At 40.2% G+C, this 23,622-nt stretch overlaps 1 protein-coding gene across 2 annotated transcripts in view; it reads right to left on the bottom strand.

Moving 5' to 3' along the window:
- Positions 1–23,622, bottom strand: part of LOC132812112 (TPR and ankyrin repeat-containing protein 1-like) — an 82,847-nt gene that overhangs the window by 11,282 nt on the left and 47,943 nt on the right. For both annotated transcript variants that reach the window (XM_060822894.1, XM_060822895.1), the window contains 9 exons: positions 19,053–21,917; positions 16,379–16,578; positions 14,605–14,742; positions 14,166–14,306; positions 10,388–10,544; positions 8,464–8,552; positions 6,438–6,541; positions 5,025–5,157; positions 3,555–3,700 (listed from right to left, as the gene is read on the bottom strand). In XM_060822894.1, coding sequence (XP_060678877.1) covers positions 3,555–3,700; positions 5,025–5,157; positions 6,438–6,541; positions 8,464–8,552; positions 10,388–10,544; positions 14,166–14,306; positions 14,605–14,742; positions 16,379–16,578; positions 19,053–21,917 — 3,973 coding nt within the window. The remainder of the gene's footprint in view (positions 1–3,554; positions 3,701–5,024; positions 5,158–6,437; positions 6,542–8,463; positions 8,553–10,387; positions 10,545–14,165; positions 14,307–14,604; positions 14,743–16,378; positions 16,579–19,052; positions 21,918–23,622) is intronic.

A 23,622-nucleotide genomic window follows, 5' to 3' on the forward strand; every position in this document is an offset into this window, starting at 1 on the left:
TCTAAATATGATTTAATGAAGTTTAATATAGGTGCAACATAGCTTCCAAATGTTGATACTCTAGGTCCCAACTGATTAGGGGAAGCATGCTATATGCTTTCTTGACCACTTTATGTACTTGTATTGCAACTTTCAGAGAACCGTGCACCTGGCTGAGTCTAGATCCATCAGTTAATGCTTCTAACAGTTCTGCCATTTACTGCATATCTTCCTTCCTGTAATAGACCTTCTCAATGCATCGCCTCGTATCTGTGTGGTGTAAATTCCACCTGCCATTTCTCAGTCCAAGACTCTGTCTAACCATATCCTGCTGTGTCCTCTGGAAATCCTTCTCATTATCTGCAGCTCCTGTAATCTTTGTTGTGAGCAAACTTCCTACATTCCCCTCCAAATTGTTCAGATTTCAATGGACTCAAATCAAAAAACATGCTTCCGCTGTTAATCTGTCTTCTATGATCAAGCCAGTTCTGTCTCCACTTTATGAGCTCTCACCACTTATCTCATGTGATTTCACCTTCTATTACAGCATTGTCAAAGATCTTGCTGGAAAATGTCTACCGTGTCACCCTTATCAATCATCTGAGTTTTTTTTGAGGATATGGCAATCAAGTTTGTGAGACTAGACCTCCCCCTGCACAAAGCTATGCTGCCTATTGGCAATAATTATATATTTTCCAAACGCAATTCCGGTCCATAACAATCTTCTCCAATAATTTCCCTCCGACAATGCAAGGCTCACCAGCTTGTAATTTCCCTAATTATCTCTGTCGCCCTTCTTAAAGGAAGGAACAACATTAGCTATTCTTCAGTCCTCTGGGACTCGTCCTGTGACTAAAGAGAATACAAAGATTTTGTACAAGCTCACAGCAATTTTCTCCCTCAGTATTCTGGGTTAGATCCCATCGACCTTGATGCTTTTCAAAATACCCAACACCTCCACCATTTTTATATGAACATGCCCTAGAATATCAATATATCTCTAGACAAACAGGTCCTTCAGCCCAACAAGTCCACACCGACCGTCCGAAGAGTACCCCACCCAGACCCATTCCCCATACTAATACACTTAACCTACACATCCCTGAACACTATGGGACAATTTCGCATGGCCAATTCACCTAACCTGCACATCTTTGGATCCTCTGACTCCATGCATAAATTTCTTCCTTTGTCCAGGAGCAGACCTACCCTTTTTCCTCATTAGCCTCGACACCCTGGAGGCTGGTACATGGGACTAGATTTATATAGGATATCTGGTTGGCCCATAGTATCTGTCTCCCTTCTGGATGTCTCTATGATTCTACCGCATGTAAGTTTGCTCGCTGACCTGGAAGATATTTTCAGATGTTTCATTACCATATTAGGTAACATCTTCAGTGAGACTCCGGATGAAGCACTGGTTGTGCTTTCTATTTATATGTTTGTGTTTCCTTGGATTGGGGATGTCATTTCCTGTGGTGATGCCATTTCCTATGGTGAAGTCATTCCTGTTCTTTTTCTTACGGGGTGGTAAATCGGATCCAAGTCAATGTGTTTGTTTGTTGACAGAGTTCCAGTTGGAATGCCATGCTTCTAGGAATTCCCGTGCTCGTCTCTGTCTCAAGACCATCAATAATACCCTGACTGGCAGAGAATTCACTAAACAGGAGGAAAACAACAACAAACTGCCTTCCTAGATAATGCAGTAGAGCGAACAGCCAATGGAGAACTTCAAACCAACATCTAGAGGAAAGCAATACATACAGACCAAATATTGAACTACAGAAGCAATCATCCCAACACCCACAAACGAAGCTGCATTAGAACATTATTTCAACGAGCCACCACACACTGCAGCAAAGAGGAACCATGCAGAGCAGAGGAAAATCACCTATACAGTGTATTCATACAGAACGGGTACTCAATGAACACAGTCTGCCGATTTCTCAGCAATAAACTGCAACAGGTAGACAAAATATGTCCAGAAACCCTAGCTACTCTCCCCTACATCAAAAACATCTTGGAAATGACTGCCAGACTACTCAGACCCATTGGCATCATGGTAACCCACAAACCCAACAACACATAAAACAGCAGCTAATGAACTTGAAAGACCCTATACAGACAACAAGCAAAACTAATGTTATTTACAAAATACCTTGCAAGAACTGTAACAAACACTACTTTGGACAAACAGGCAGAAAACTAGCCACCAGAATACATGAACATCAACTAGCTACAAAAAGACATGACCCACTCACACTGGTATCCTTACATATAGATGAAGGAGGATACCACTTCGACTGGGACCACACACCTATCCTTGTTCAAGCCAAACAGAGACACACATGAGAAATCCTAGAAGCATGGCATTCCAACTGGAACTCTATCAACAAACACATTGACTTGGATCCCATTTACCACCCCCTGAGAAAAACAACAGGAAATGACATCACCATAGGAAATGACACCAATGACTCAAGGAAACCCAAACATATAAATAGAAAGCAGGCTACAACACTAGTGCTTCATTCGGAGGCTCACTGAAGATGTTACCTAGTATGGTGACAAAATATCTGAAAACGAACCTTCCAGCTCAGCAAGCAAACCTACATCCAGAATCTCAACCTCAGCTACAAATCTTCTCAACACTCTATGATTCTTCAAAAACTTGTGTCATTTTCGATAAATAGCTTAAGACTCTCAGAATTATGGTCGTTGCTCCCAAAATGGTCCCCCACTGAAACTTTGATCACTTGACTGCCGGCCTCTTCCCTATTTAAGACTTTTCACATACACTGCTTCAAGAAACTTTCCTGGATGTGCCCAACAGGTCCCGGCACCATCCCCTTCCAAGCCCCTGGCACTAAGGGAGACCCAGTCAATGTAGGGGAAATTATAATCATCGACCACACCAACCCTGTTGTGCTTACATTTTTCCATAATCTGTCCACATATCTCATCCTCCATTTCTTGCTGGCTATTAGGAGACCTGTAGTACAATTCCATCAAAGTGTCCTCCCTCAGTCCAGCTGATGTTCTCCCTAATCAGTAATGCAACTCCCCCACCACTTTTACATCACGACTTCCTGGGTGTAAAAAAACACGGTAGGAAAAGACAAAGAAAAGTTCATGTTAGACATCAAAAGCTTAATACTATAGAAACATGAGAGGAGTATAGAAAGTGCATGTGAAATTAGAAATGTAATTAGTAAAGATGACACAAAAACATTTTATCAAGTAAAATCAAAGAAACCCAAAGATGTCTTACGAAACAGCAAAGAGTAGAACTGCTCAGAAACTTTGGGCACCATTCTCAATTTTTCATAAAAGGGTATGGGTGAGTGGGGAAGAACAGCAGACAACTTCAGGAGGCAGAATGAGAGAAACTGAACAATGAATGTAACGAAGAAACAAAAATAACATTGCTTGGCATCCTTCATGTGGATAAATCATTGGTTTGGTTGAAATTCACCCCATTTAATAACACTATCTTTCTAATTTTAACTTCAAGTGAAATGCACATAGTTTACACTCAGGGGAAAAACATCAATTCGCGAATGCATTAACATTACCTTTCCACAGCCAGAGCGGCTTCATTGTAAAATCCACCATGGCAGAGCATTTGGAGTGCCAACTCAAATTTGTGCACTTGTTCATAGCATTTTGCAGCTTGTCTGTAACACTGAGCCTTTCTGTACGAACAAGCTGCATCTCCCACCTAAGAGATAAGGGAAGAGGATCAAATAACAGTCTGAACATTAAATTGTAGCACTTAATTGTAAGTCATTTTTAAAACATTTTAAGAACATAGACATCATTAAAAAAGAATGCAGTTATTGTGATTTCTAATTGCACTGGAGTAGGTGATGGCAAGTCATCATCTTGAACCAGCTGAAGGTGCAACAACAAGGAAGCAAACGTTGGGGCTTCCAAGAAACAGTGAAAGAACAATTGTATGTCTCCAGGTTGGGATGATGCCAAAGAATGAGAGTTTTTATAGCATGAAAAGAGGCCCTTTGGCCCATTGCGTCCATACTGGTCATCTATCTAGTATAATCCCATTTTCCGCATTTGGCAAATAGCCTTGTATGCTGTCGTGTTTGAAGTGTTCATCTAAACACTTAAGTATCTTAAGGGTACCTGCCTTCATCATTCATTTATGCTGTTAGTTCCATATACTCTGTGTGAATACATTTTTCTTTAAAACACCTCCAGATCTCTTGCTCCGTACCTTAAAACTGTGCCTACTGGTTATTGATCCCTCCATCAAATGGAAATGTTTCTTCCAATTTCGACCCCTCATAACTTTGTACACTTCATTCAGAATCCCTTTGGCCTTCTCTGATAAAAAATCTCCAATTTAGTCTCTTTCTCAGAGTCACTCCAGCCTATGCAACATCATGGTGGAGCTCCTCTGCAGTGTAATCACATCCTTCCTATAATGTGGCAATTAGAACTTTACACAGTACTTCAGCTGTGACCTAACCAAAGTCCCATTCAGTTCCATCATAACCTTCTTGCTCTTACATTCAATGCCTGGACACGTATCCCCTGAATTCTTAATCATCTTATTTGTCTGTCCTGCTGCCTTCAAGGATCTATGGACTTGCACACCAAGGTCCCTCTGATCTTTCATACTTCCTATTGTCCTACCGTTCATTGCCTTGTTAGACCAACCAAAATGCATCACTTCACACTTTTCAGAATTAAATTCCATTTGCCACTGTTCAGTACATCTGACCAGCCACCAATATCATTCTGTAGTTGAAGGTTTTCCTCACCGTGGGTGCTCTGTTCATGTCTTTATTATTAAAGTACACAAAAAACAACAAGGGACTGAGCACCAAACACTGTGGTACACCACTGCACACAGGCTTCCATGCTCTAAAACACCCTTCAACCATCATCCTTCCTGATATTAAGCCTATTTTGGATCCAATTTACCAAATGGCCCCGGATTCCACGCGGTCTCATTATTTGATAGAACTATTACTGTTCTATCAAATAAGACAAGGAATACAGAAGCAATGGTGATCACATGCCTTTCCTAATTTCTGAAGCAGTTCTGCACAGAGCTTGTACTCCTTTGCATTTCTCAAACACTTCATTGACAGCTTTGGCACGTTGCACTCAAGGTAAGTCTTCGCCAACTGGAGGTATTCAATCTGAATTTCCCTAGAATGAGTGGAAAAAGAAAGCTTTATCATAAACACACTTCCATTTTTGCAGAAGAAATCCTTCATTAACTCAAAATCTGGAAAGTAGGCAGCACCCCAAATTTACATTGTTTCTCTCAGCTGCATATTGATGAGCATCTGCACATTAAAACTACAAGGTGTTGAACTAGCAAATGAGGAATATTTATCAAGCATTTAATATTTTACCAAACTGTATAAAAATGTGTGACCAAATATTGATAGAGGTATTCCAGATCTTGACCTACTTGGCCATGGAATGCACTTCCAGGTTTCTTGTTGTATCTGAAATCTGGGATCTCCCCCATCCCTCCTATTTCTACAGTGACAACCACAGCTCCCAGCAACATGCTCAACTGTTTCACAAAGCAGAGACATTTCTAAAGACTCAAATACAACGTGAGGCACAAGGAATTTTGCTGAAAGACAGTGGGAATTAGACAAATGATCAATTTCGGAATAACAAGAGGAATAAAGAGCAGAATGAGGACTGTCAAGTCCCACGTGGAAAACAAAAACCACAAAAACTGCTTTGAGAGCAAAGTATTAAACAGTGTCAAATAGCCAGAACCAAACATGGCAGCAAAGGCAATGAAGCAGATTTCCAATCCATGTTCCTGCCTGACATGCCCCATTTCAAAACATACGTTCAAAAAAAGTACGGAGCCGATGTACTAACAAAGCTCTAACAGCTATCAGCCTGAAATGTTACTTTGCTTCTACACAAGCTGCCAGGCTTGCAGATTAATCACAATATTTTCCCACCTCATTTCAGATTTCCAGCACTTGCAGTATTTCGCTTTCGTACTACGAGTCATAGAGATGTACAGCACAGAAATAGATCCTTCAGTCCAACTCGTCCATGCCGATCAGACATCTCAACCCTATCTAGTCCCACCTGCCAGCACCCAGCCCATATCCCACCAAACCCTTTTTATTCATATACCCATTTGAATGCCTTTTAAATGTTGCGATTGCACTAGCCTCCACCACTTCCTCTGGCAGCTCATTCCATACACACACCACCTTCTGCGTGAAAAGTTGCCACTCAGGTCTCTCATATATCTTTCCTTCTCACCCTAAACCTATGCCCTCTCATTCTGGATTCCCCCACCCAAGGGAAGAAACTGTCTATTTATCCTATTTAGGTACATTATGAAATTTATGTCTAGTCTTACTTCAAAATTGCATTGGGTTGCAAGTAAAATTAAACAATTGCAATGAAACGCAGTAAAAAGCTATACATCAAGGATATCTTACCTCTGGCTTCTTTTTTTGACCTGTACATTGAGAACAGCATCATGTGCTAGTGCCAGTTTCTCTTTTTCCAAATCTCCACCTTTCTGGTAGCACTTGGCAGCCACCTAATAAATTAAAGAAATTTTTACAAAGCATATAGGAACCAGATAACTCGTGCAAACTTTGTTATAAACTGGCTTTATGTGTATCATTCCAATTTTATTAAAATAGCTATGTGCATTAACATGGGAGAAAGTGAGGACTGCAAATGCTGGAGATCAGAGTCGGGAGTGTGGTGCTGGAAAAGCACTGCTGGTCAGGCTGTATTCACAGAGTAGGAGAATCAATGTTCAAGCCTAAGGTCTTGATCAGGAATTTGCATTAACATACTCAACACTAACTGCTTCAAATCAGTAACAGAAACATTACTTCCTCAGACAGACTCTGGATCTAATTCTGTGGAGTGAACTGGTTGTTTAGCTGCCCACGACACTAATGAGATTACTCTTATACTTAAATCCTCTTGCAAAAAAGGCTAATACAGTACAACCTCGATTATCCAAACATCAATTATCCGAATTTCAGATTATCCAAACAAGATCTCAAGATCCCATTACATCAAAGAGGTAAGTGAATTTGGATTACTGGTACTGAAGAACATGTGAAAGCGCTGCCAAAAACAAAGAAACACAAGCACCTAAAGCAACAGCAACTGGATACTTATTTACAGCTGTTTGCAAAAAGAAGTGCTTTATTCCCGTCACTTTACTGGGACATTCATGAAAAAATGGCAGAGAAAGGAAATGCATGAGTAGGCAGTACTTCTGTTTTTCTATCACAACACGGAGTTCAACAGAAACTGACAAATGCTTTTGTGATTGTATAAGCTATTCGGGACCTTGTTCAATGCTGGGATTTCCATATTAATATGATGGCAAAGGTTTAGTCCGTCTCAGTTTAACCTGCAATTTGCAGAATACAAATACTAGTTTGTTTAAATAGCAGACTCATCAAAATTATAGATTTAAATAAACTATCTGGTAGAGCACAGTATTAGATCAGCATGGTTTCCTCTGTTTATGATCAGATCAGTTATCCGAACAATCAGTTATCTGAACAAAATACTCCCCGCCTATCTCGTTCGGATAATCAAGATTGTTCTGTATTCCATCAGTCTTCCTAACTACTTACTGCACCTGCCCGTTGACCTTCAGTGACTTAACAGTGACGCTCAAGTTTGTACATCTAAACTTTTCATATCCTTACCATTTCAGAGACACATCTGTTCCCCCAGCAAAGTAGATAACCTTACATTTCTCCACTATTGTTGCATCATATAACTGTTCAGGTTGACAGAAGGGGATCAAAATGGATCTAAGTTTTGTAATCCAATAATTTGTAAGTCTCTACAAAAAAGATATTAGCTAGAGAGTGTGACAGATAGAGCGTGAGAGTGTGAACAAGAGAGCAAGCGTAAAAACTGTCTTGGATACTTGACGTTGAAATTGGCCTTCTGAATGGGAGGCCAGAGCCTTATCCTTAGGTCTTTGCCTTTGCTTTATGTTTGAGCTTTTTCTCACAAAGGAACATCTCAAACCATGAGCTGCAGGGAGGCGGGGGGGGGGGGGGGGGGGGGGGGGGGGCGTGTGGTTGTCATTCCGATCTGCTGTGGTTAGGGAGCTTGGATGCTGTTAAATGTTCTCCCTCAAGGCTGTCCTCACTGTAACATTTGAACTTCTATAGGTCCAGGAAATCTGGCTGAACGCAAACAAGATTAGTTTGAGGCTTCTCACCTCATGAAATATTTAAAATGCCCACCCTCCTTCTGGGATATGGCTGATCACTCTCCTCAGTAAAATGCAGAAGTTGGGTGGCTTGGACCCAAATTCCTGACACCGTTAGATCTTTTGCACATTTGATCTTTCATGCATATCCAATCTCACCTGTTCACCCATAATGAATTTCATCCATCCCCCGCTTCCTGTGGGATTCTGGTCATCAGCCACCAGCTAGGTTTCATATTTCAATCTAAAGACTTTGATCTCACCTTCCAACACTGATGTTTTGCGAAGTAGTCACCTCTTTCTGACCATTCTTGCATCGTTGAGGCTTTTACAAACATGCTGTCATCAAGCTCTGAAAAAAGAACATGGAGTTTAAATAAATTTTAACTAACTTCATTCTGGTAAACTATACCTAATTCTGAATGAGCACAGCTATTAAAAAATGCAAGCTGCTGTTGTTGTAAAGTTTGCACTCTTCCATCTGAAATGAGCAATGCTTTATATTTTTGCTCTCTATAAATTGGAGATGAAATATTGCATTCAATCTCTGTCCTGTTAAAACATTACCATCATTTGCCACAAAATCACTATGGTTTGGTTGGTAGGGCTTTTGCTGTGGCCAGAGAGTCAAGCCCAACTCTAGGATGTAAAAAAATAACCTAACAGCCAATGCAGTGCAATGTTAAAAACTTAAATTTCTTACCATTTTACACTATAATCACACCACCCAAAGAGTTTAAACTGTTTGCAGTTATTTGGCTAGCTCACTCATGACCTGAGAACTGAAGCCACCATGACTGAGTAAAGACAGGAGCTTGCAAAGTAGGGTTTCTCTCTCTCTCTCAACTTTGTCAATTAATATTTAAAATGTCATAGAGTCATAGAGGTGTACAGCATGGAAACAAACCCTTCGGTCTAACCTGTCCATGCCAACCAGATATCCCCACTCAATCTAGTCCCACCTGCTAGCACCCAGCCCACATCCCTCCAAACCCTTCCTTTTCATTTACACATCCAAATGCCTCTTAAATGTTGCAATTGTACCAGCCTCCACCACTTCCTCTAGCAGCTCATTCCATACATGTACCACCCTCTGCATGAAAAAGTTGCCCCTTAGGTCTCTTTTATATATTTCCCCTCTCACCCTAAACCTATGCCCTCTAGTTCTGGACTCATCGACCCCAGGGAAAAGACTTTGCCTATTTATCCTATCCATGCCTCTCATAATTTTGTAAACCTCTATAAGGTCACCCCTCAGCCTCTGACGCTCCAGGTAAAACAGCCCCAGCCTCTCCCGATAGCTCAAATCCTCCAACCCTGACAACATTCTTGTAAATCTTTTCTGAACCCTTTCACGTTTCACAACATCTTTCCGATAGGAAGGAGACCAGAATTGCACGCAATATTCCAACAGTGGCCTAACCTATGTTCTGTACAGCTGCAACATGACCTCCCAACTCCTGTATTCAATACTCTGACCAATAAAGAAAGCATACCAAATGCCTTCTTCACTGTCCTATCTACCTGCGACTCTACTTTCAAGGAGCTATGAACCTGCATTCCAAGGTCTCTTTGTTCAGCAACACTCCCTAGGACCTTACCATTAAGTGTATAAGTCCTGCTAAGATTTACTTTCCCAAAATGCAGCACCTCGCATTTAGCTGGATTAAACTCCATCCGCCACTTCTCAGCCCATTGGCCCATCTGGGCTCTTCGCTGTCCACTACACCTCCAATTTTGGTGTCATCTGCAAACTTACGAACTGTACCTCTTATGCTCGCATCCAAATCATTTATGTAAATGACAAAAAGTAGAGGGCCCAGCACCGATCCTTGTGGCACTCCACTGGTCACAGGCCTCCAGTCTGAAAAACAACCCCCCACCACCACCCTCTGTTTTCTAGCTTTGAGCCAGTTCTGTATCCAAATGGCTAGTTCTCCTTTTATTCCATGAGATCTAACCTTGCTAATCAATCTCCCATGGGGAACCTTGTCAAATGCCTTACTGAAGTCCATATAGATCACATCTACTGCTCTGCCCTCATCAATCCTCTTTGTTACTTTTTCAATGTGTTTGAACAAGCTTTTGAATCTTTAGGTGCATACACTGACTATCTAAATTTTAACACTGCAAACTACCATAAAACTCTGGCTCTGTTCGGTACTCTTAACATCCCTACTTTCATACCTCTGTTCTCATCTGTTTTGACAACTCTGACAAAATCTCTGTTGATAAAATATTTGAAGGCTGGGTCACGTTTCCCTTTGTTTTCATCGAAGATCCACAAATTGACCCTTGCTCTTGTGAAAGCGGTGTACAATTGTTTGAGCTCACAATTCAGCAACTGATGTACAAAAAGAAATTAGCATTTTGATTAGAACTGACGCCAACATTCATTTTTGAGTCTGCACAGTACAACAGATTAGTCATTGTTTTTATTCAAATGTGACAACATAGTTTAAGATTTTAACACCAGCTTTAGAATAAAAATAGTTTGAGTTTTATTCCTTTCACCATGATGTTTTTCTGAATTGCTCAAGAATTGCAGGAGGTACAATTTAAGAAAATTAACTTCTATTTACTAATAGTTACATACTTTGAGGGACTTGCTTAAGATTTCAAAAGGTGACTTCACTTGTACTTACATTAAAGTCAGAAAACACAACGGAAGCTGTCGCTTGAGGATGCCAATTCCAATAGAAGGTGCTGAAGTGTTACAGCCTGCAGACCAATTATGCTGCTCTTAACATGAAGGGTAAAAAATGAGGTCTGCAGATGCTGGAGATCACAGCTGCAAATGTGTTGCTGGTCAAAGCACAGCAGGCCAGGCAGCATCTCAGGAATATTCCTGAGATGCTGCCAGGCCTGCTGTGCTTTGACCAGCAACACATTTGCAGCTTAACATGAAAGGGCCAGTCAATCTGTACAGACCGCTGCCTGAACTCTAAAAACTTGTTTGTGAAAGCAACTTCCTTGTTATAATCTACAAAAACCAGCGAGTATCCTATTCTTCAACTTGTCAACTTCTACTTTGTTTCTTTTCCAGTCTATTTACTCCTGCTCATTTGCAAAATGCTTTGCCCCATATATAAATACCGCTGTTTCTGAAGATGCAGCATACTATACACTGCATAACTTTATCCCTGCTAGATGGCAACTTGCTCCTACAACAGGCTGGAGAATGCAGGCAGAGCATGAAGTGACGATACTATGGCTTTAAGAGGTATATTTTCTCCTGGGCTTTTTTTTTAAAAAGAAATGTTGAGTGTAAGTACTGAGCAGTCTACTCAAAAGGCCATAAAATAAATACATTGTGAGGTTTGGTTTTTTAAAAAAAGTTGGAACAATAGAAGCAATGGGTCAGATCAAACTCCCCAGAAGCCACGATGTTTAGTTTTAGTGTTTCAGTTATAGTTGGTGGGGTCTTGAAGCTGGTTTGGAAGCTGCAGTAAATCTCTCCCTGCTCCTCACTCTCTCTCTCAAGAGTTTTCTCCTGCGCTGGAGAACTGCCTGTGAGACAGTCTATTTTTACTAAATTTGCCTCTGCCAGAGTGTGTATTTATGGGACGTTATTACATTTGAACATTTACAGTTTAGTATATAAAATAATGTATAATTCTGTTAAATTTTCGAACAGTTAATTCTTCCAATTTTTTTCTTTCTTTTGTATTTTAACAATAGCGTATAAATAAAGTGAGCTTTAAATCTGTAGGACGGCATGGTGGCTCAGTGGCTAGCACTGCTGCCTTACAGCATCAGGGACCTGGGCTCAATTCTATACTCAGGCGACTGTGTGTCACATTCTTCCTGTGTCTACATGGGTTTCCTCCGAGTGCTCCAATTTTCTCCCACAGCCAAAGATATGCAGGTTAGGTGGATCGGTCATGCTAAATTGGCCATGATGCACAGGATGTGTAGGTTAGATGCATTAGTCAGGGGACATGTAGAGTAATAGGGTAAGGAAATGTGCTTGGGTGCATAGAATTACATGCATGCATCATTGGGATGCTTGCTGTACTTGTTTAAACTTGGCAAGAATGTACAAAATGTATTCAGCTCTCTTGTAATACGGGTCCAAACACTATTTTTATGCAACAATGGATGGCAAACTGACAGATGCAAATTTCATACTGGTCAAGTCTTACTGTATTTAGACATAGACTACTTCAGTCACAAGTGGTGCTGAACATTGTGCAATCATCAGTGATCTTCCCCATTTCTGACTTTATGATGGAGCAAAGTCATTCATAAAGCAGCTGAAGATGGTTTGGCCTAACTTCTTGAGAAACTCTTGTAGAGATGTCCAGTGCCTGGGATGGTTTACCTCTAATAATCATAATCCCCTTCCTTTGAGCTAGGTATATCTCCAAACAGCAGAGAGGTTCCCCCCAGTTCTCACTGATTTTCATTTTGCTGGGGGACCTTGATACCACATTCTGTCAAATGCAACTTTGATGTCAAGGTCAAGCACTCTCATATTACCTCCATGTTTGATCCATTTCAGTAACTCTGGCAGAACACAACATGAGCAACAGTAAGCAGGTTATTGTTAACCTAATCTTCCTTCATAGCACTGCTGATGACACCTTCCATTTCAACTGAAGGTAAAGAGTAGATTCATACGTGTTAAATGTCCAGGTTAGGTTTTGCCTGCGTTTGTGTTCAAGACATGTTTGTGCAATTTTTCACATCTCGGAGACACTAAGCACTGCAGATGCTGGAAGCCAACATCAATAGATGTGGAGCTCAAAAAGCAGAGCAGATCACACAGTTTTCCACTTCACTGGGTAATGACAGTGTTGTAGCTGTGCTGAAACAGCTTGGCTAGTGACGTGCAACAGAGCACTAGTCTTTAGTACTATAGCTAGAATGTTGTTTTGGCTCATAGACTTTGCAGTATCCAGTGTTTTCAGCCCTTTCTTGTTATCATGTTGGGGAATTAGATTGTCTGATAATAAACATCTATGATGCTGGATCAAATTACCTTCTGTGACGAAGCTGCTCCTTTAACAACTTTATGTTGTCCTTAGCATTTTTTCCCCATGGAGGTCGTAAACGACAGACTTCAAAAAGTCTGGGGTGGAAGGGTCTTGGGGCCAATTTAATAATAGATAACAGGTACTGCATTAGGCAGAAGGCTTTCAAGTTTTATAAAAGAAGATCACTTGAACAATGAAAGGGGACTGGCCAGTTCTCCCAGCTCAGCTTTTCTCTGGTTTGGTTTGGTTATTCCCGTCGAAGGGCTTTTGCCCGAAACGTCAATTCTCCTGCTCCTTGGATACTGCCTGACCTGCTGTGCTTTTCCAGCACCACACTCGACTTTAGCACAGTAATGTTGTGAAAGCTGGTGGACCCAAAGAAGCAGGTCCATACTGATCTCACTCTGACTTCTCTCTTGTAAGACCCAATGTTTGATTTTACCTTTTGTGCCAAGGGGCGTTTATGGGGATTGTTGCAAGTATTTGGAACAGCATCATTAAGTCGGGATGATCTGTTGAGTTTTCCGATAGATTAAAGTTATTTAGTATTCTGTTCAATTTTGTGTGTGTTTCATTCAGTAATCTCGTAAATAAATTCTGTTTTGTTTAAAACTAAGTGGTTTGACCAGCAGTATTTCTCCTGGAATAACCACTTTACACCTGCTAAAAACAACTAGCAAAGTTAGAGTCTGGGCTACTTGCTTGAAGGGTTTCGCCTGGTCCATAACACCCTCCAAGCCACACAGCATCCTGATTCGGAACTATACCACTATCTTCAGTGCTGCTAGAACAAAACCCTTTCAGACAGCACAGAGTGCACTTGCAGCACAAGGACTGCAGTGGTTTAAGGCAGCGACTCACCACTGCATTCATAAAGGCACTGAGGGATTCCAATCAAGTTTACACTTGCCAGCAATGCTTTCATCCCACAAATTTATTTTTTAAAGTAAACTATTTTACTGCATTGTATGAGAAAAGAGTTTTACCTTATGCAGTTCCATATTGAATTCAAGAGGTCTGCTTTGTGCAGCAATGTCATCCATTGATTGTTCCAGTATTGGCCCATATTTTTCTTTTGACTGAGGTGAAGGTTGAAATGTGGAGATGATCCTCCATTCTTTATCAGCCTGAAAAGTGTCAAACATAGCACATTCTTCAAAAGGAATTTTCAATTAAAGCACTCAAAAATATTGTTAAAATTCATTTTATATTCTCCTCACTTCCCAATCTAATCCTACATTCTCTGCTTTCCAGGTTGGTACCATTCAGGCAAGATTTTTTTTTAAACTGACCTCACCGGCCTTAAACCACCAGATTGGCAGCTGGATGGAGGCAATTAAAACAACAGAAGTTATCTACCCCCATCCTCATAAAGAGATCCCCTTCCCTCTTAAATTAAAGCCTGTTCCATTTCTGAGCAGTTACCTCAGAATCGGTGAAGAAATTGTAGAGGAGGACATCATCGAATTCCAAACCTTTGGATTCATAAATTGTCAAAACCAGGGCCAGGTTAAGTTCTTCTGGAATTGCTTCCTTTGCCTTTTCATTCGTGACCAGAATAACCTGAAAGATATGGTGTAGTAAGGTTAAGGATGGTGATTCAATTTAACAAGATTATATCAATGATGACGCACCCTCAATGCAGATCATCTTGCAATGCTCACTTATATGACAAAGAAAGAAATGGAGCTGGCTTCGCTTTGTTCTTAATTCATTCTCTGGGTGCTGTTTCAGGATCTTGATCCAGTGATGGTCAAGGAATGATAATATTGTTCCATTTCAGGATAGCGTGTATTCAACAATAAATCAATTATATCAAGATAATGGAAAAAAAAATAACAGAATCCTTAGTGTCCAGGGAAAGATAACCATCCAAACTAAAGGTGACATGGCCTTTGAAGTCAAAGAGAATTATAGGAGTTAACCGTCATCTATATACAGTGCAACCTCAATCATCCAAACATCAATTATCCAAATTTTGGATTATCCGAACAAGATCTCAAGGTCCCATTCCGGCAAACTGTTTGCTCACCGACTGGGAGGAGAGATCATGAGAGGACGTGGTGGAGAGATTGCGAGAGGATGTCTGGGAGGAGTCACGGTGACAGGGGCCACACTGGCTTAAGTGACAACTGCCTGGCCCGCCATGACTGTGTGCATTGGGGACCTTGGAAACAGTTTGTCCCTCCTGCCCTTCCTTGCAAAGTACCTTGCCCGCAAAGCCACCGATCACCAATCGATGTCAGGCACCCCGACAGACAGCCTGATCTATAAACTGCCGCCGACAGCCCGCAAATGCACAGAGGCCCTGGCGGGAATGTGCGAGTGAAATGCCGAAGGGAGAAGGCACCTTGTAGCGGGGGTGGAAGGGAGTGTGATCAGTTATCCGAATGATCATTTATCCGAACAAAATTCTCCCTGCCTGTGTCGTTTGGATAATTGAGGTTGCCCTGAAGACAAATGGGCTTTCAGAGATTGACCTATCTGCAGTATTAACTCTTGTTTCTATTGAGAAGAGCTCCTGGTGGAATATCCAGTGAAAGGTGTAGTGGTAGGATTAAAAACGATACCTTCAAATCAGAAGACAAGTGGAAAATGACCGGTTTAGTGCGAGATAGTTGTTTCAGGTGTTGGGGAATCAGGTGACACAGCCACCTGGAGGATGGTTTTCTAAAATGGAATGTGTGGCAAAGTACTGAAAGTACTTTAGTATCAGGGACTCTGCAGTACCATTGGATTCCACCTCAGACTGTGATCACGAGCAATGCCAGAAAACTGGAGTTCTCCGGACCAGCCTTCATAAATTTGTGTCCCCTCAGTTTCTTTCTACTCTGTACAGACCTCTCACGATTTTGAATACCTCTATCAAAGCTCTTAATCTCCTTTTGGAAGACTGTCCTAACTTTTCCAATCCAGTTTCATAATTGAATTTTCTCATCCCTAGCTCTTCTGACTGGTGCTGAGTACAGTTACTCTGCAACATTACTATTGGAAATCATGTCAGTTCTCCCTATGATTTTCTGTCTCTGCCCAAAGGAACCTAAAAATATCTTGCTATTTCAATTTCTGATCCCAATTTTTCCTTCTATATGTTCTACAATTTTGTACATGGTCTAAACAGTCCATTTACACACAGAATACATCAAATGAATTTCCTAATTAAAATATACATGATCACATTAAATGTATATATACAAACCTGATGAGCACCAAATTCTATTGGCTGGGATTTCCGCTTGTTTCCCCTAAGCAAAATCGCCAAGTCACTGACACTGCAGGACTCTAGAAGGGAAGGTTTCGGTCCATCAAAGAGGCCAGAGTCTCTCGGTAAGCGATCAAAGGACTCTGGAAAATAGTACTGAAGAAGATCCACTACACCGGAAGCCAAATTCAAAATTCCTAAACATACACAAGAAACTTACATTAAACAACAGAAATCACACCAAAATTAAAAATGTTATATTCTGTTTGTCAACATCCAAAATAATGCTGTCTAATAGAGAGCATGGTGGCTCAGTGGTTAGCACTGCTACTTCACGGTAACAGGGACCCGGGTTTCGAATCCAGCCTCAGGTGACTGTGTGGAGTCTGCGCATTTTCCCAGTGTCTGCATGGGTTTACTCTGGGTGCTCAGTTCCTTCCCACCGTTCAAAGGTGTAACGGTTAAATGAAGTGGCCATCCTAAATTGCCCATAGCCTACAGGATGTTTAAGTTAGATGCATTAGTTAGGAATAATAGGGTAAAGGAATGGTGGGTTACACTTCGGAGGGTCAGAGAGGACCTGTTGGGCCAAGTGGCCTGTTTCCACACTGTAGGGATTCTGTGAAATTCTGTAAAATACTTTTGCCACAAGTGGTTAGGAGACTGCAAATGGGCCTAAATCTATCTTTAACGACTAAGAAAAAAAGTCACCAACATATATTTTGTTGATGTTATCTCACATTTCATATTTGCATGATATCTTTAATCCTTTTGTACATTCTTTGGTAAAACGTTATAATGAGACATTTAATGCCCAAGTGATTTATGATCATGTCTGCTTTTCTTCTTTAGGTTATTGTTCATTTGCTATTTACTGGCCTTATGGTAACACCAGCAACGCTGCATAAGAGGGAACTGTGATTATAGTCAGTTTGCCCAATTGGAATAACCACTCAAAGCCATTGCAAGGTAGATTTGTATTAAAATACCACATATATGCTATATACAGCAATGAGAAGAATGAGCAGATAATCTGTTTTAGAGACATTGATTGATATACAAATGCTGACCTAGACACGAGGGAGAATGTCTCTGCATTTCCTTGAAACAGGAATGTGGGAATTATACATCACCCGAAAAGTTAAATGTCTCAGTTGAGAAACAGAAACTTCATCAGTGTGCCCGAAGTACTACACCAGAGTTTCAGCAGAGATGCTGTGCTCAAATCCTTGGGGTTTGGCTCGCCTCCAACCCTTTTGAATTGGGAGCAAAAGTGCTACCACTGACAATAGCTTTCAATTCTGTCAAGTGCAATGAATAATAAGTAACTCCAAAAGGGCATGTCATGACAAAAAGGCAGGTAACATTCACTGATTAAATACAACACACAAGATGTCATTTGGCTCAGAGTCCTGTCAGCTTTCTGTAAGGGTATTCCATTTCTCTGCTCAATCATGTATGTTTCTGACAATGACCATTCAATTTTCTTTCATAATCACTGATTATCTTACTTTCCACCACTCTCATTGGTCGTGGGTTCTATAGTCGTTACTACTAACTTTTTAATAAAAACATTGCCTGTATCTTTTGTCGAAAATTAAATCTGTCTCCTCGTACGTGAACCAATAGCTCATGGAAATAGTAAGTCTCTGTCTACGATTTGGCTAATAACAAATGACAAAGTATTGTGACAATTGGAAAAGCATTGCCTCAGCACAGTACAATTATCATTCATATTAGCATGGTAGTTACCTTACTGCTTTTAGGAATCTAGAGTTATGGTTCAGAGATGTGAGAGTTCAAATCCCATTACAGCAGCTGAAAACATATGAAAGCATATTTGGGTAATACTTTTGATTTATAATCATTACAGTGGAGGTTGAGCAGATCAAAGAATTTGGACATAGCAGGACTCCACAATTTGTTCTGAGAGTGCTGATTGGATATTCTGATTTGGAGATGTTCAGCGAGATGAACATTATGAACCACATCCATTGTTTTGTTTAAAAATACCTTCATAGGACCTTTTATGTTTAATCGTGGTAACAGGCAAAGCTTAGCTTCACATCTTAGCTAAATGACAACATCTTCAACATTTCGGCACTCCTTCAGGACTAAGTTGAGAAGCATCAGCCTGCGTTATCAGCTTAAGTCTCTTGAATAGGGTTTAAAACCAGAAGATTAGATCAATTATGCAGATGAATGAGTTGTGGCAGATAGATTTGAGTGTAAATATGAACAATGCATACAGGTACAGGAAATGGGAATTGTACACTCAACAATGAAGTGAAATACTGCTGGCAAAATGTGAAAATGCAAAATGTTCAAAAGCAATCATCCATCAACTCTGGAAGCATTTGGTCACGGTAAAGCATCAATTAAAACAACTCAGAATCCGAGAGATAGACAGGTATATTAGACACAGGTACAAGGTGAAACCAGTTTGTAGCTTGGCATGTAGTTTGATGCCAAAAAACCTTAGCAAGACCTAAAACTTTCAGGAAAGAAGGGCCAGAATAATTCTAAATGTGAAGGAATTTGGTTACGACGTTGCCAATTAAAACGGCAAAAATATTTATAAAATTCTCGCCTTTTCTTTTTAATAAACAAAGATTTTATATGCTTATTTGCAGTTAATTAATTTAATCAAATAACAGACTGAAGGAAATACCTGAATGCGATCGGTAGTTCTGATGAAGTTGGTAAATTCTGCTAGGCACAGCTACGTTGCATTGTTTCTTTTCATTTTGATTGGAATCGTGGGCATAGTAAAACAGGGAACGCAGGTCACTGAAGCGGAAAGCAACCCCCTTCATTATGCTTTGAGCTGTGTCACCAGTGAGGAACATGGAATTTGGGTCATTGATGCTTTTCATGAGGGTGGCAAGCTCTGCTTGGGTAAAGTCCTGTATTTCATCCCCATAAAGTTCATGAATAGACCACGGCAGTACAGCTGATTTGGATAATCTCAGTGATATGCTGTACAACACATCCTCCTCATCAAAGTATCTAAACTGTGATTTTATCTGCTGGTATAAGCAGAAGAAATGGTAGATTTCAGATCTGTCTTCCTGGAAATTTGGTGCCCTCTTCTTTCCTAGTTTAATGTACTGTTCTTCTGTAAGGCAACCTTGAGGACTATTTAAAGCTTCAATTGAACCCTTCAAAAAGGATTTGATCTCTTTCCACACTAAAGCTGGATTAAAGTGAGATTTGCCTTTTACCATTTTAGGCCAAAGATCCCTTGCAAATACCTCATAAGTCACAAAGATGCGGGGATCAGATTCTTTGGTATGACTCTCTGCAACCCTACTTTCATCATCCAGAAACTCTCCTTCATTCTCCTCTTCTTCATCCTCGTCACCTAAATCTGGTATTGACATATCTTCTTGAACAGACCAACCCACAATTGTCCGTTTCAGACTGCCGTCTTCATTTCGAGGGAAAAAAGGGTCTGGTAAGGACGCGTCAATTAACAGCAGTAATTGCTTGGAGGTTAAGAACAGGGGAAAGTTCTCATCCTTAATGTCCTGAAGTCTGTAAATAGTAGCTTCCAGAGGTCTGAAGTGGCTCGTAGCTTTGGTAGACTTGCTAAGCTCTATAAAGTTTTTCAAGACTTCCTGGCACAACACATGGTTTTTGGTAACAAAGATTTGATGAAAGTGTTCAAGTTTATCAGCATCACCTGGACTCACTTGCATTCCTTCATGGTCATTTGTCAATTCACTGCCACAGCCGTCAAATGGCACTCCATTCAGATCCGAATTGCAGCTTTGGACCACGGATTCAAAATCCTCCTTGCCATTTACATAATCACAGGAACCTGTTCCATCATTTATCATTGCTGATTCTTTATCGTTGTCATCCATCACCCCTGTTTTCCACTTCTGCCATACCTGTCGCACCAACCAGGGATTTCCAATTGGTGTTTTCTCCCAGTAAAGTTGGAAGTGTTTCCAAAGTCTGTAGAGGCAGCAAGTAGTCTTCCCTGTTCCACTTCGGCCAATCAGAATGATTGCCTGTAATGGTTTTGGGACAAGGTCAATTATTGCATACTCCAACTCGCCAACTCTAAAAGGGTATTCAACTCTTTTCTCCAGATTAGTAAGGATATTAAGAGCCATATTGGTGCTAAAGCTATGAAATTTCATTATATTGTACTCTGTTTCCACTGCACTAGCAGGTGGGAAGTATTCAGGTACTTTTTCCTTTGGTTCTTTCCAATCGATACATTCTACAAAGAATAATGGGATTCTTTTTTGGACATTTAAATTTGAAGTAAGCACAGCTTTGTTTATTCCTTTAAGTTTCTTGCGGAGGATGCAGTTTTGTCCACGGTCATATGAACTGCGGATCATATCCAATGCTCGGTTGAGTTTATTGTGGTCTAGAATGATATCCCAGATTCGAATGATCTCACTATACACCCTTCCTGTGACTCTCTCTTGAGGATGAGAAGAAAGCTCAGATTCAAAAATTTTTTCTGGCTTTTCACTGCAACGAGGTGAAAAATCCACTGCGAGTTCCCAAAGCATTCTTGCTCCTTTGTCAAGTTTAGCTTCGTAAAGCTTGATGGGGCTGTTCAGATGTTTGAGTGGCTTTTGGAGGCTCTGAGTCCATTCTCCATTTCCAAGTTGCTGAATCACCTTTACAATTTTTGTTTTCATCTGCTGAGGTACATCTCTGCAACTGAGCTTTTTCAATAACTCTGATGTACATTCAATCTCCCATGTCATATTGTCAAAATCCAGGTCTTGCAAATCGGTCACTTCTTCAGGGCCTGAATCTTGCTGCACAGAACAGTTTGAATGCTCTGTGGTCTCATTTAACATCACAACTTCAGTATTGTCAGTGTTTTGTGAAGGACTAGTTTTGAAAGCTGAAGTTGTCGATTCCAAAGTCTGAGCTGAATCATTGAGAAAAGTATCAGAAGTGGGTAGTTTGGAAGAGCTTGCTTCTATTGGCATCTCAACCATATTAAACTCTTGAATCATTTTTCTAATTTCATTCACTAGGACTTCTTCCACAGTCAAAGCAATGCTTGGTTCATCCCTTGATTTCAGTGGATGTCCTTCTAATTCCACTTTAAAAGTTGCTTCAAAGGGACCGTTCATTGGTGTTTGTCCGTCACATTGTGAACTCTCTGACTTCTCGACCTTTTGCTGAGAAGGTCGCTTTCTGCTCATTGCATTCTTCACATTTCTTGAAGTTCGTGACTTCTGGCTCTGGTCATTTTGTTCTCTCTTCTTTCGATTTTTTGATATTGCTTTATTCCACAGGATGAAACGTGGATCATCTTTTTTAATTTTGTACGTACATTGTTTCCCTTCCTTGTTTTTTATCTTGCTGTTGATTTCAAACTTGCTTAGAAGATCCATTATTTCTTCATGATTTTTAGAGTAAGGTTTATGAAATATAATGTGCAGCAAGGTATTTCCATTGCTATCCTGACAGCTGGGATTTAGATATGGATAATGAGCTGCATCAGAGCTATACTTTTCCAACAGATATTTCAATATATGCAAACCAATCTCATCTGCAAGCAGAAAAGAAAAAAGATAACGAAGATAATTTAAAACTTAACAATGCAGAATGCATCAATATACATCACATTATAGCACAAGATGGTCTGCAAAAAGGTCTGCGCCGATATCATTCACTCCTAAGTACTCTGAACTCATTCCAGTTCACAGTCCGTACACTTTTAAGGATTGTCATTTTAAAGTAATTATTTAATTCTCTTTTAGCATTTCTGGACTCTACTTCAACAATGCACTGTGGCAAGAAATCAAAATTCTAAATATCCTCTGTGTAAAGGGATTATCCTTTCCATTTAATACTTCTTGTGGTCGATCTTAAACTTTTGACATTCAATTGAAATTTCATTAACCCGCCAATGAAATCCAACACTATTTAATTTATTGTGATTTTTAAAATAATCTTGAAGACTTCTTCCAAGTTACCAGTTCCAGTAAAAAAAATCCTTGACTTCTTATCATCACTTCTCATAACAATAAACACTTAATCGTAGCAACAGTCACAGGAACTTGTTACAACTTCTATCCTGTTTATATTGGAGAATCTAAACTTACAAAAAGTCTGAGAATGGCAGTACTGCTTTGCTTCATATGGATGAGCAGTAATCTGTCAGGGTTGGGTCAGCCGTGTCCTGAAAGTCAACATCCTTCCTATTTCTTCCAGACAGTGCTACGACTTATACCACAAATAATTTATGGAAGAGTGGGCCGGATGGTTGTGAATGGGAGGGGGTAAACTTTCCCATACTGTTTTTAAAGAGAGTTAACAAGAATATGGTGAAATAATACATCAATTTTTGATTGAAAGCAGGAATCTAGTGAGCTGGTAGGTAAGGTAATGCCATGAACAATTTCCCCGAGTTAGTTTTTTGATTTAATGTTCAGTCTTTCTTGATATAAATTCAAGGGTTAAACGTGTCCTGGGACTGTGATGAAAAATTCCCCAGAAACAAGATTTGAAATATCTTATTAAATGCATAGTAGGAAAATGAATTTTTCTGAATGTAGTCACACTTTTGTGGTGTGAACCAAGTTCGGCCCTTTCTACACAAAAGATAAATTCCCCAGATGTTGGAAGTCTGAAATAAAAACAGAGAATGCTGGAAATACTCAGTAAGTCAGGCAGTAGCTGTGCAGAGAAATACAGAGTTAACATTTCAAGTCATCAGAACAGAAGACAAATGGAAATGAATGAGTTATTAAACCGGTGCAAGAGAGCTGGTGCCAAAAAGAACAGATGAGAAGTTCTGTGACAGGGTTAAGACCTCAGGAGATTAAACAACAAAACAAAACAAACAACAAAACGGCGTTCAAACAAAATTGTAACGAATATTGGGAATAAACGCTATGCACAAATAAGACATGAATTGCAGCATAAAACCATCTGAATGTGACATGAAGGGATCATGGCTAACACAGCAAAATGAAAGAAAAAGAACAGAAGGTGATGGAAGCAGTAGTTATGATTGAAAGTTATTGAACTCAATGTGTACTCTGGAAAGCTGTAGAGTGCTTAAGTGAAAGATATAATGTTACTCCTTGAGCTATGCTCAGATTCACTGGAGTACTGTAGCAGGCTATAGACAGAAGGGTGGCTTGAGAGGAAACTAGAGGATTAAAATGACAAGCAACCAGAAGCTTAGGGCTGTGCTTATAAACTGAACAACGTCTTCTGCAAACAGTTCACCCAATCTGCATTTGTGC

Source organism: Hemiscyllium ocellatum, chromosome 4 (assembly GCF_020745735.1).
Source record: "Hemiscyllium ocellatum isolate sHemOce1 chromosome 4, sHemOce1.pat.X.cur, whole genome shotgun sequence".
NCBI lineage: Eukaryota > Metazoa > Chordata > Chondrichthyes > Orectolobiformes > Hemiscylliidae > Hemiscyllium > Hemiscyllium ocellatum.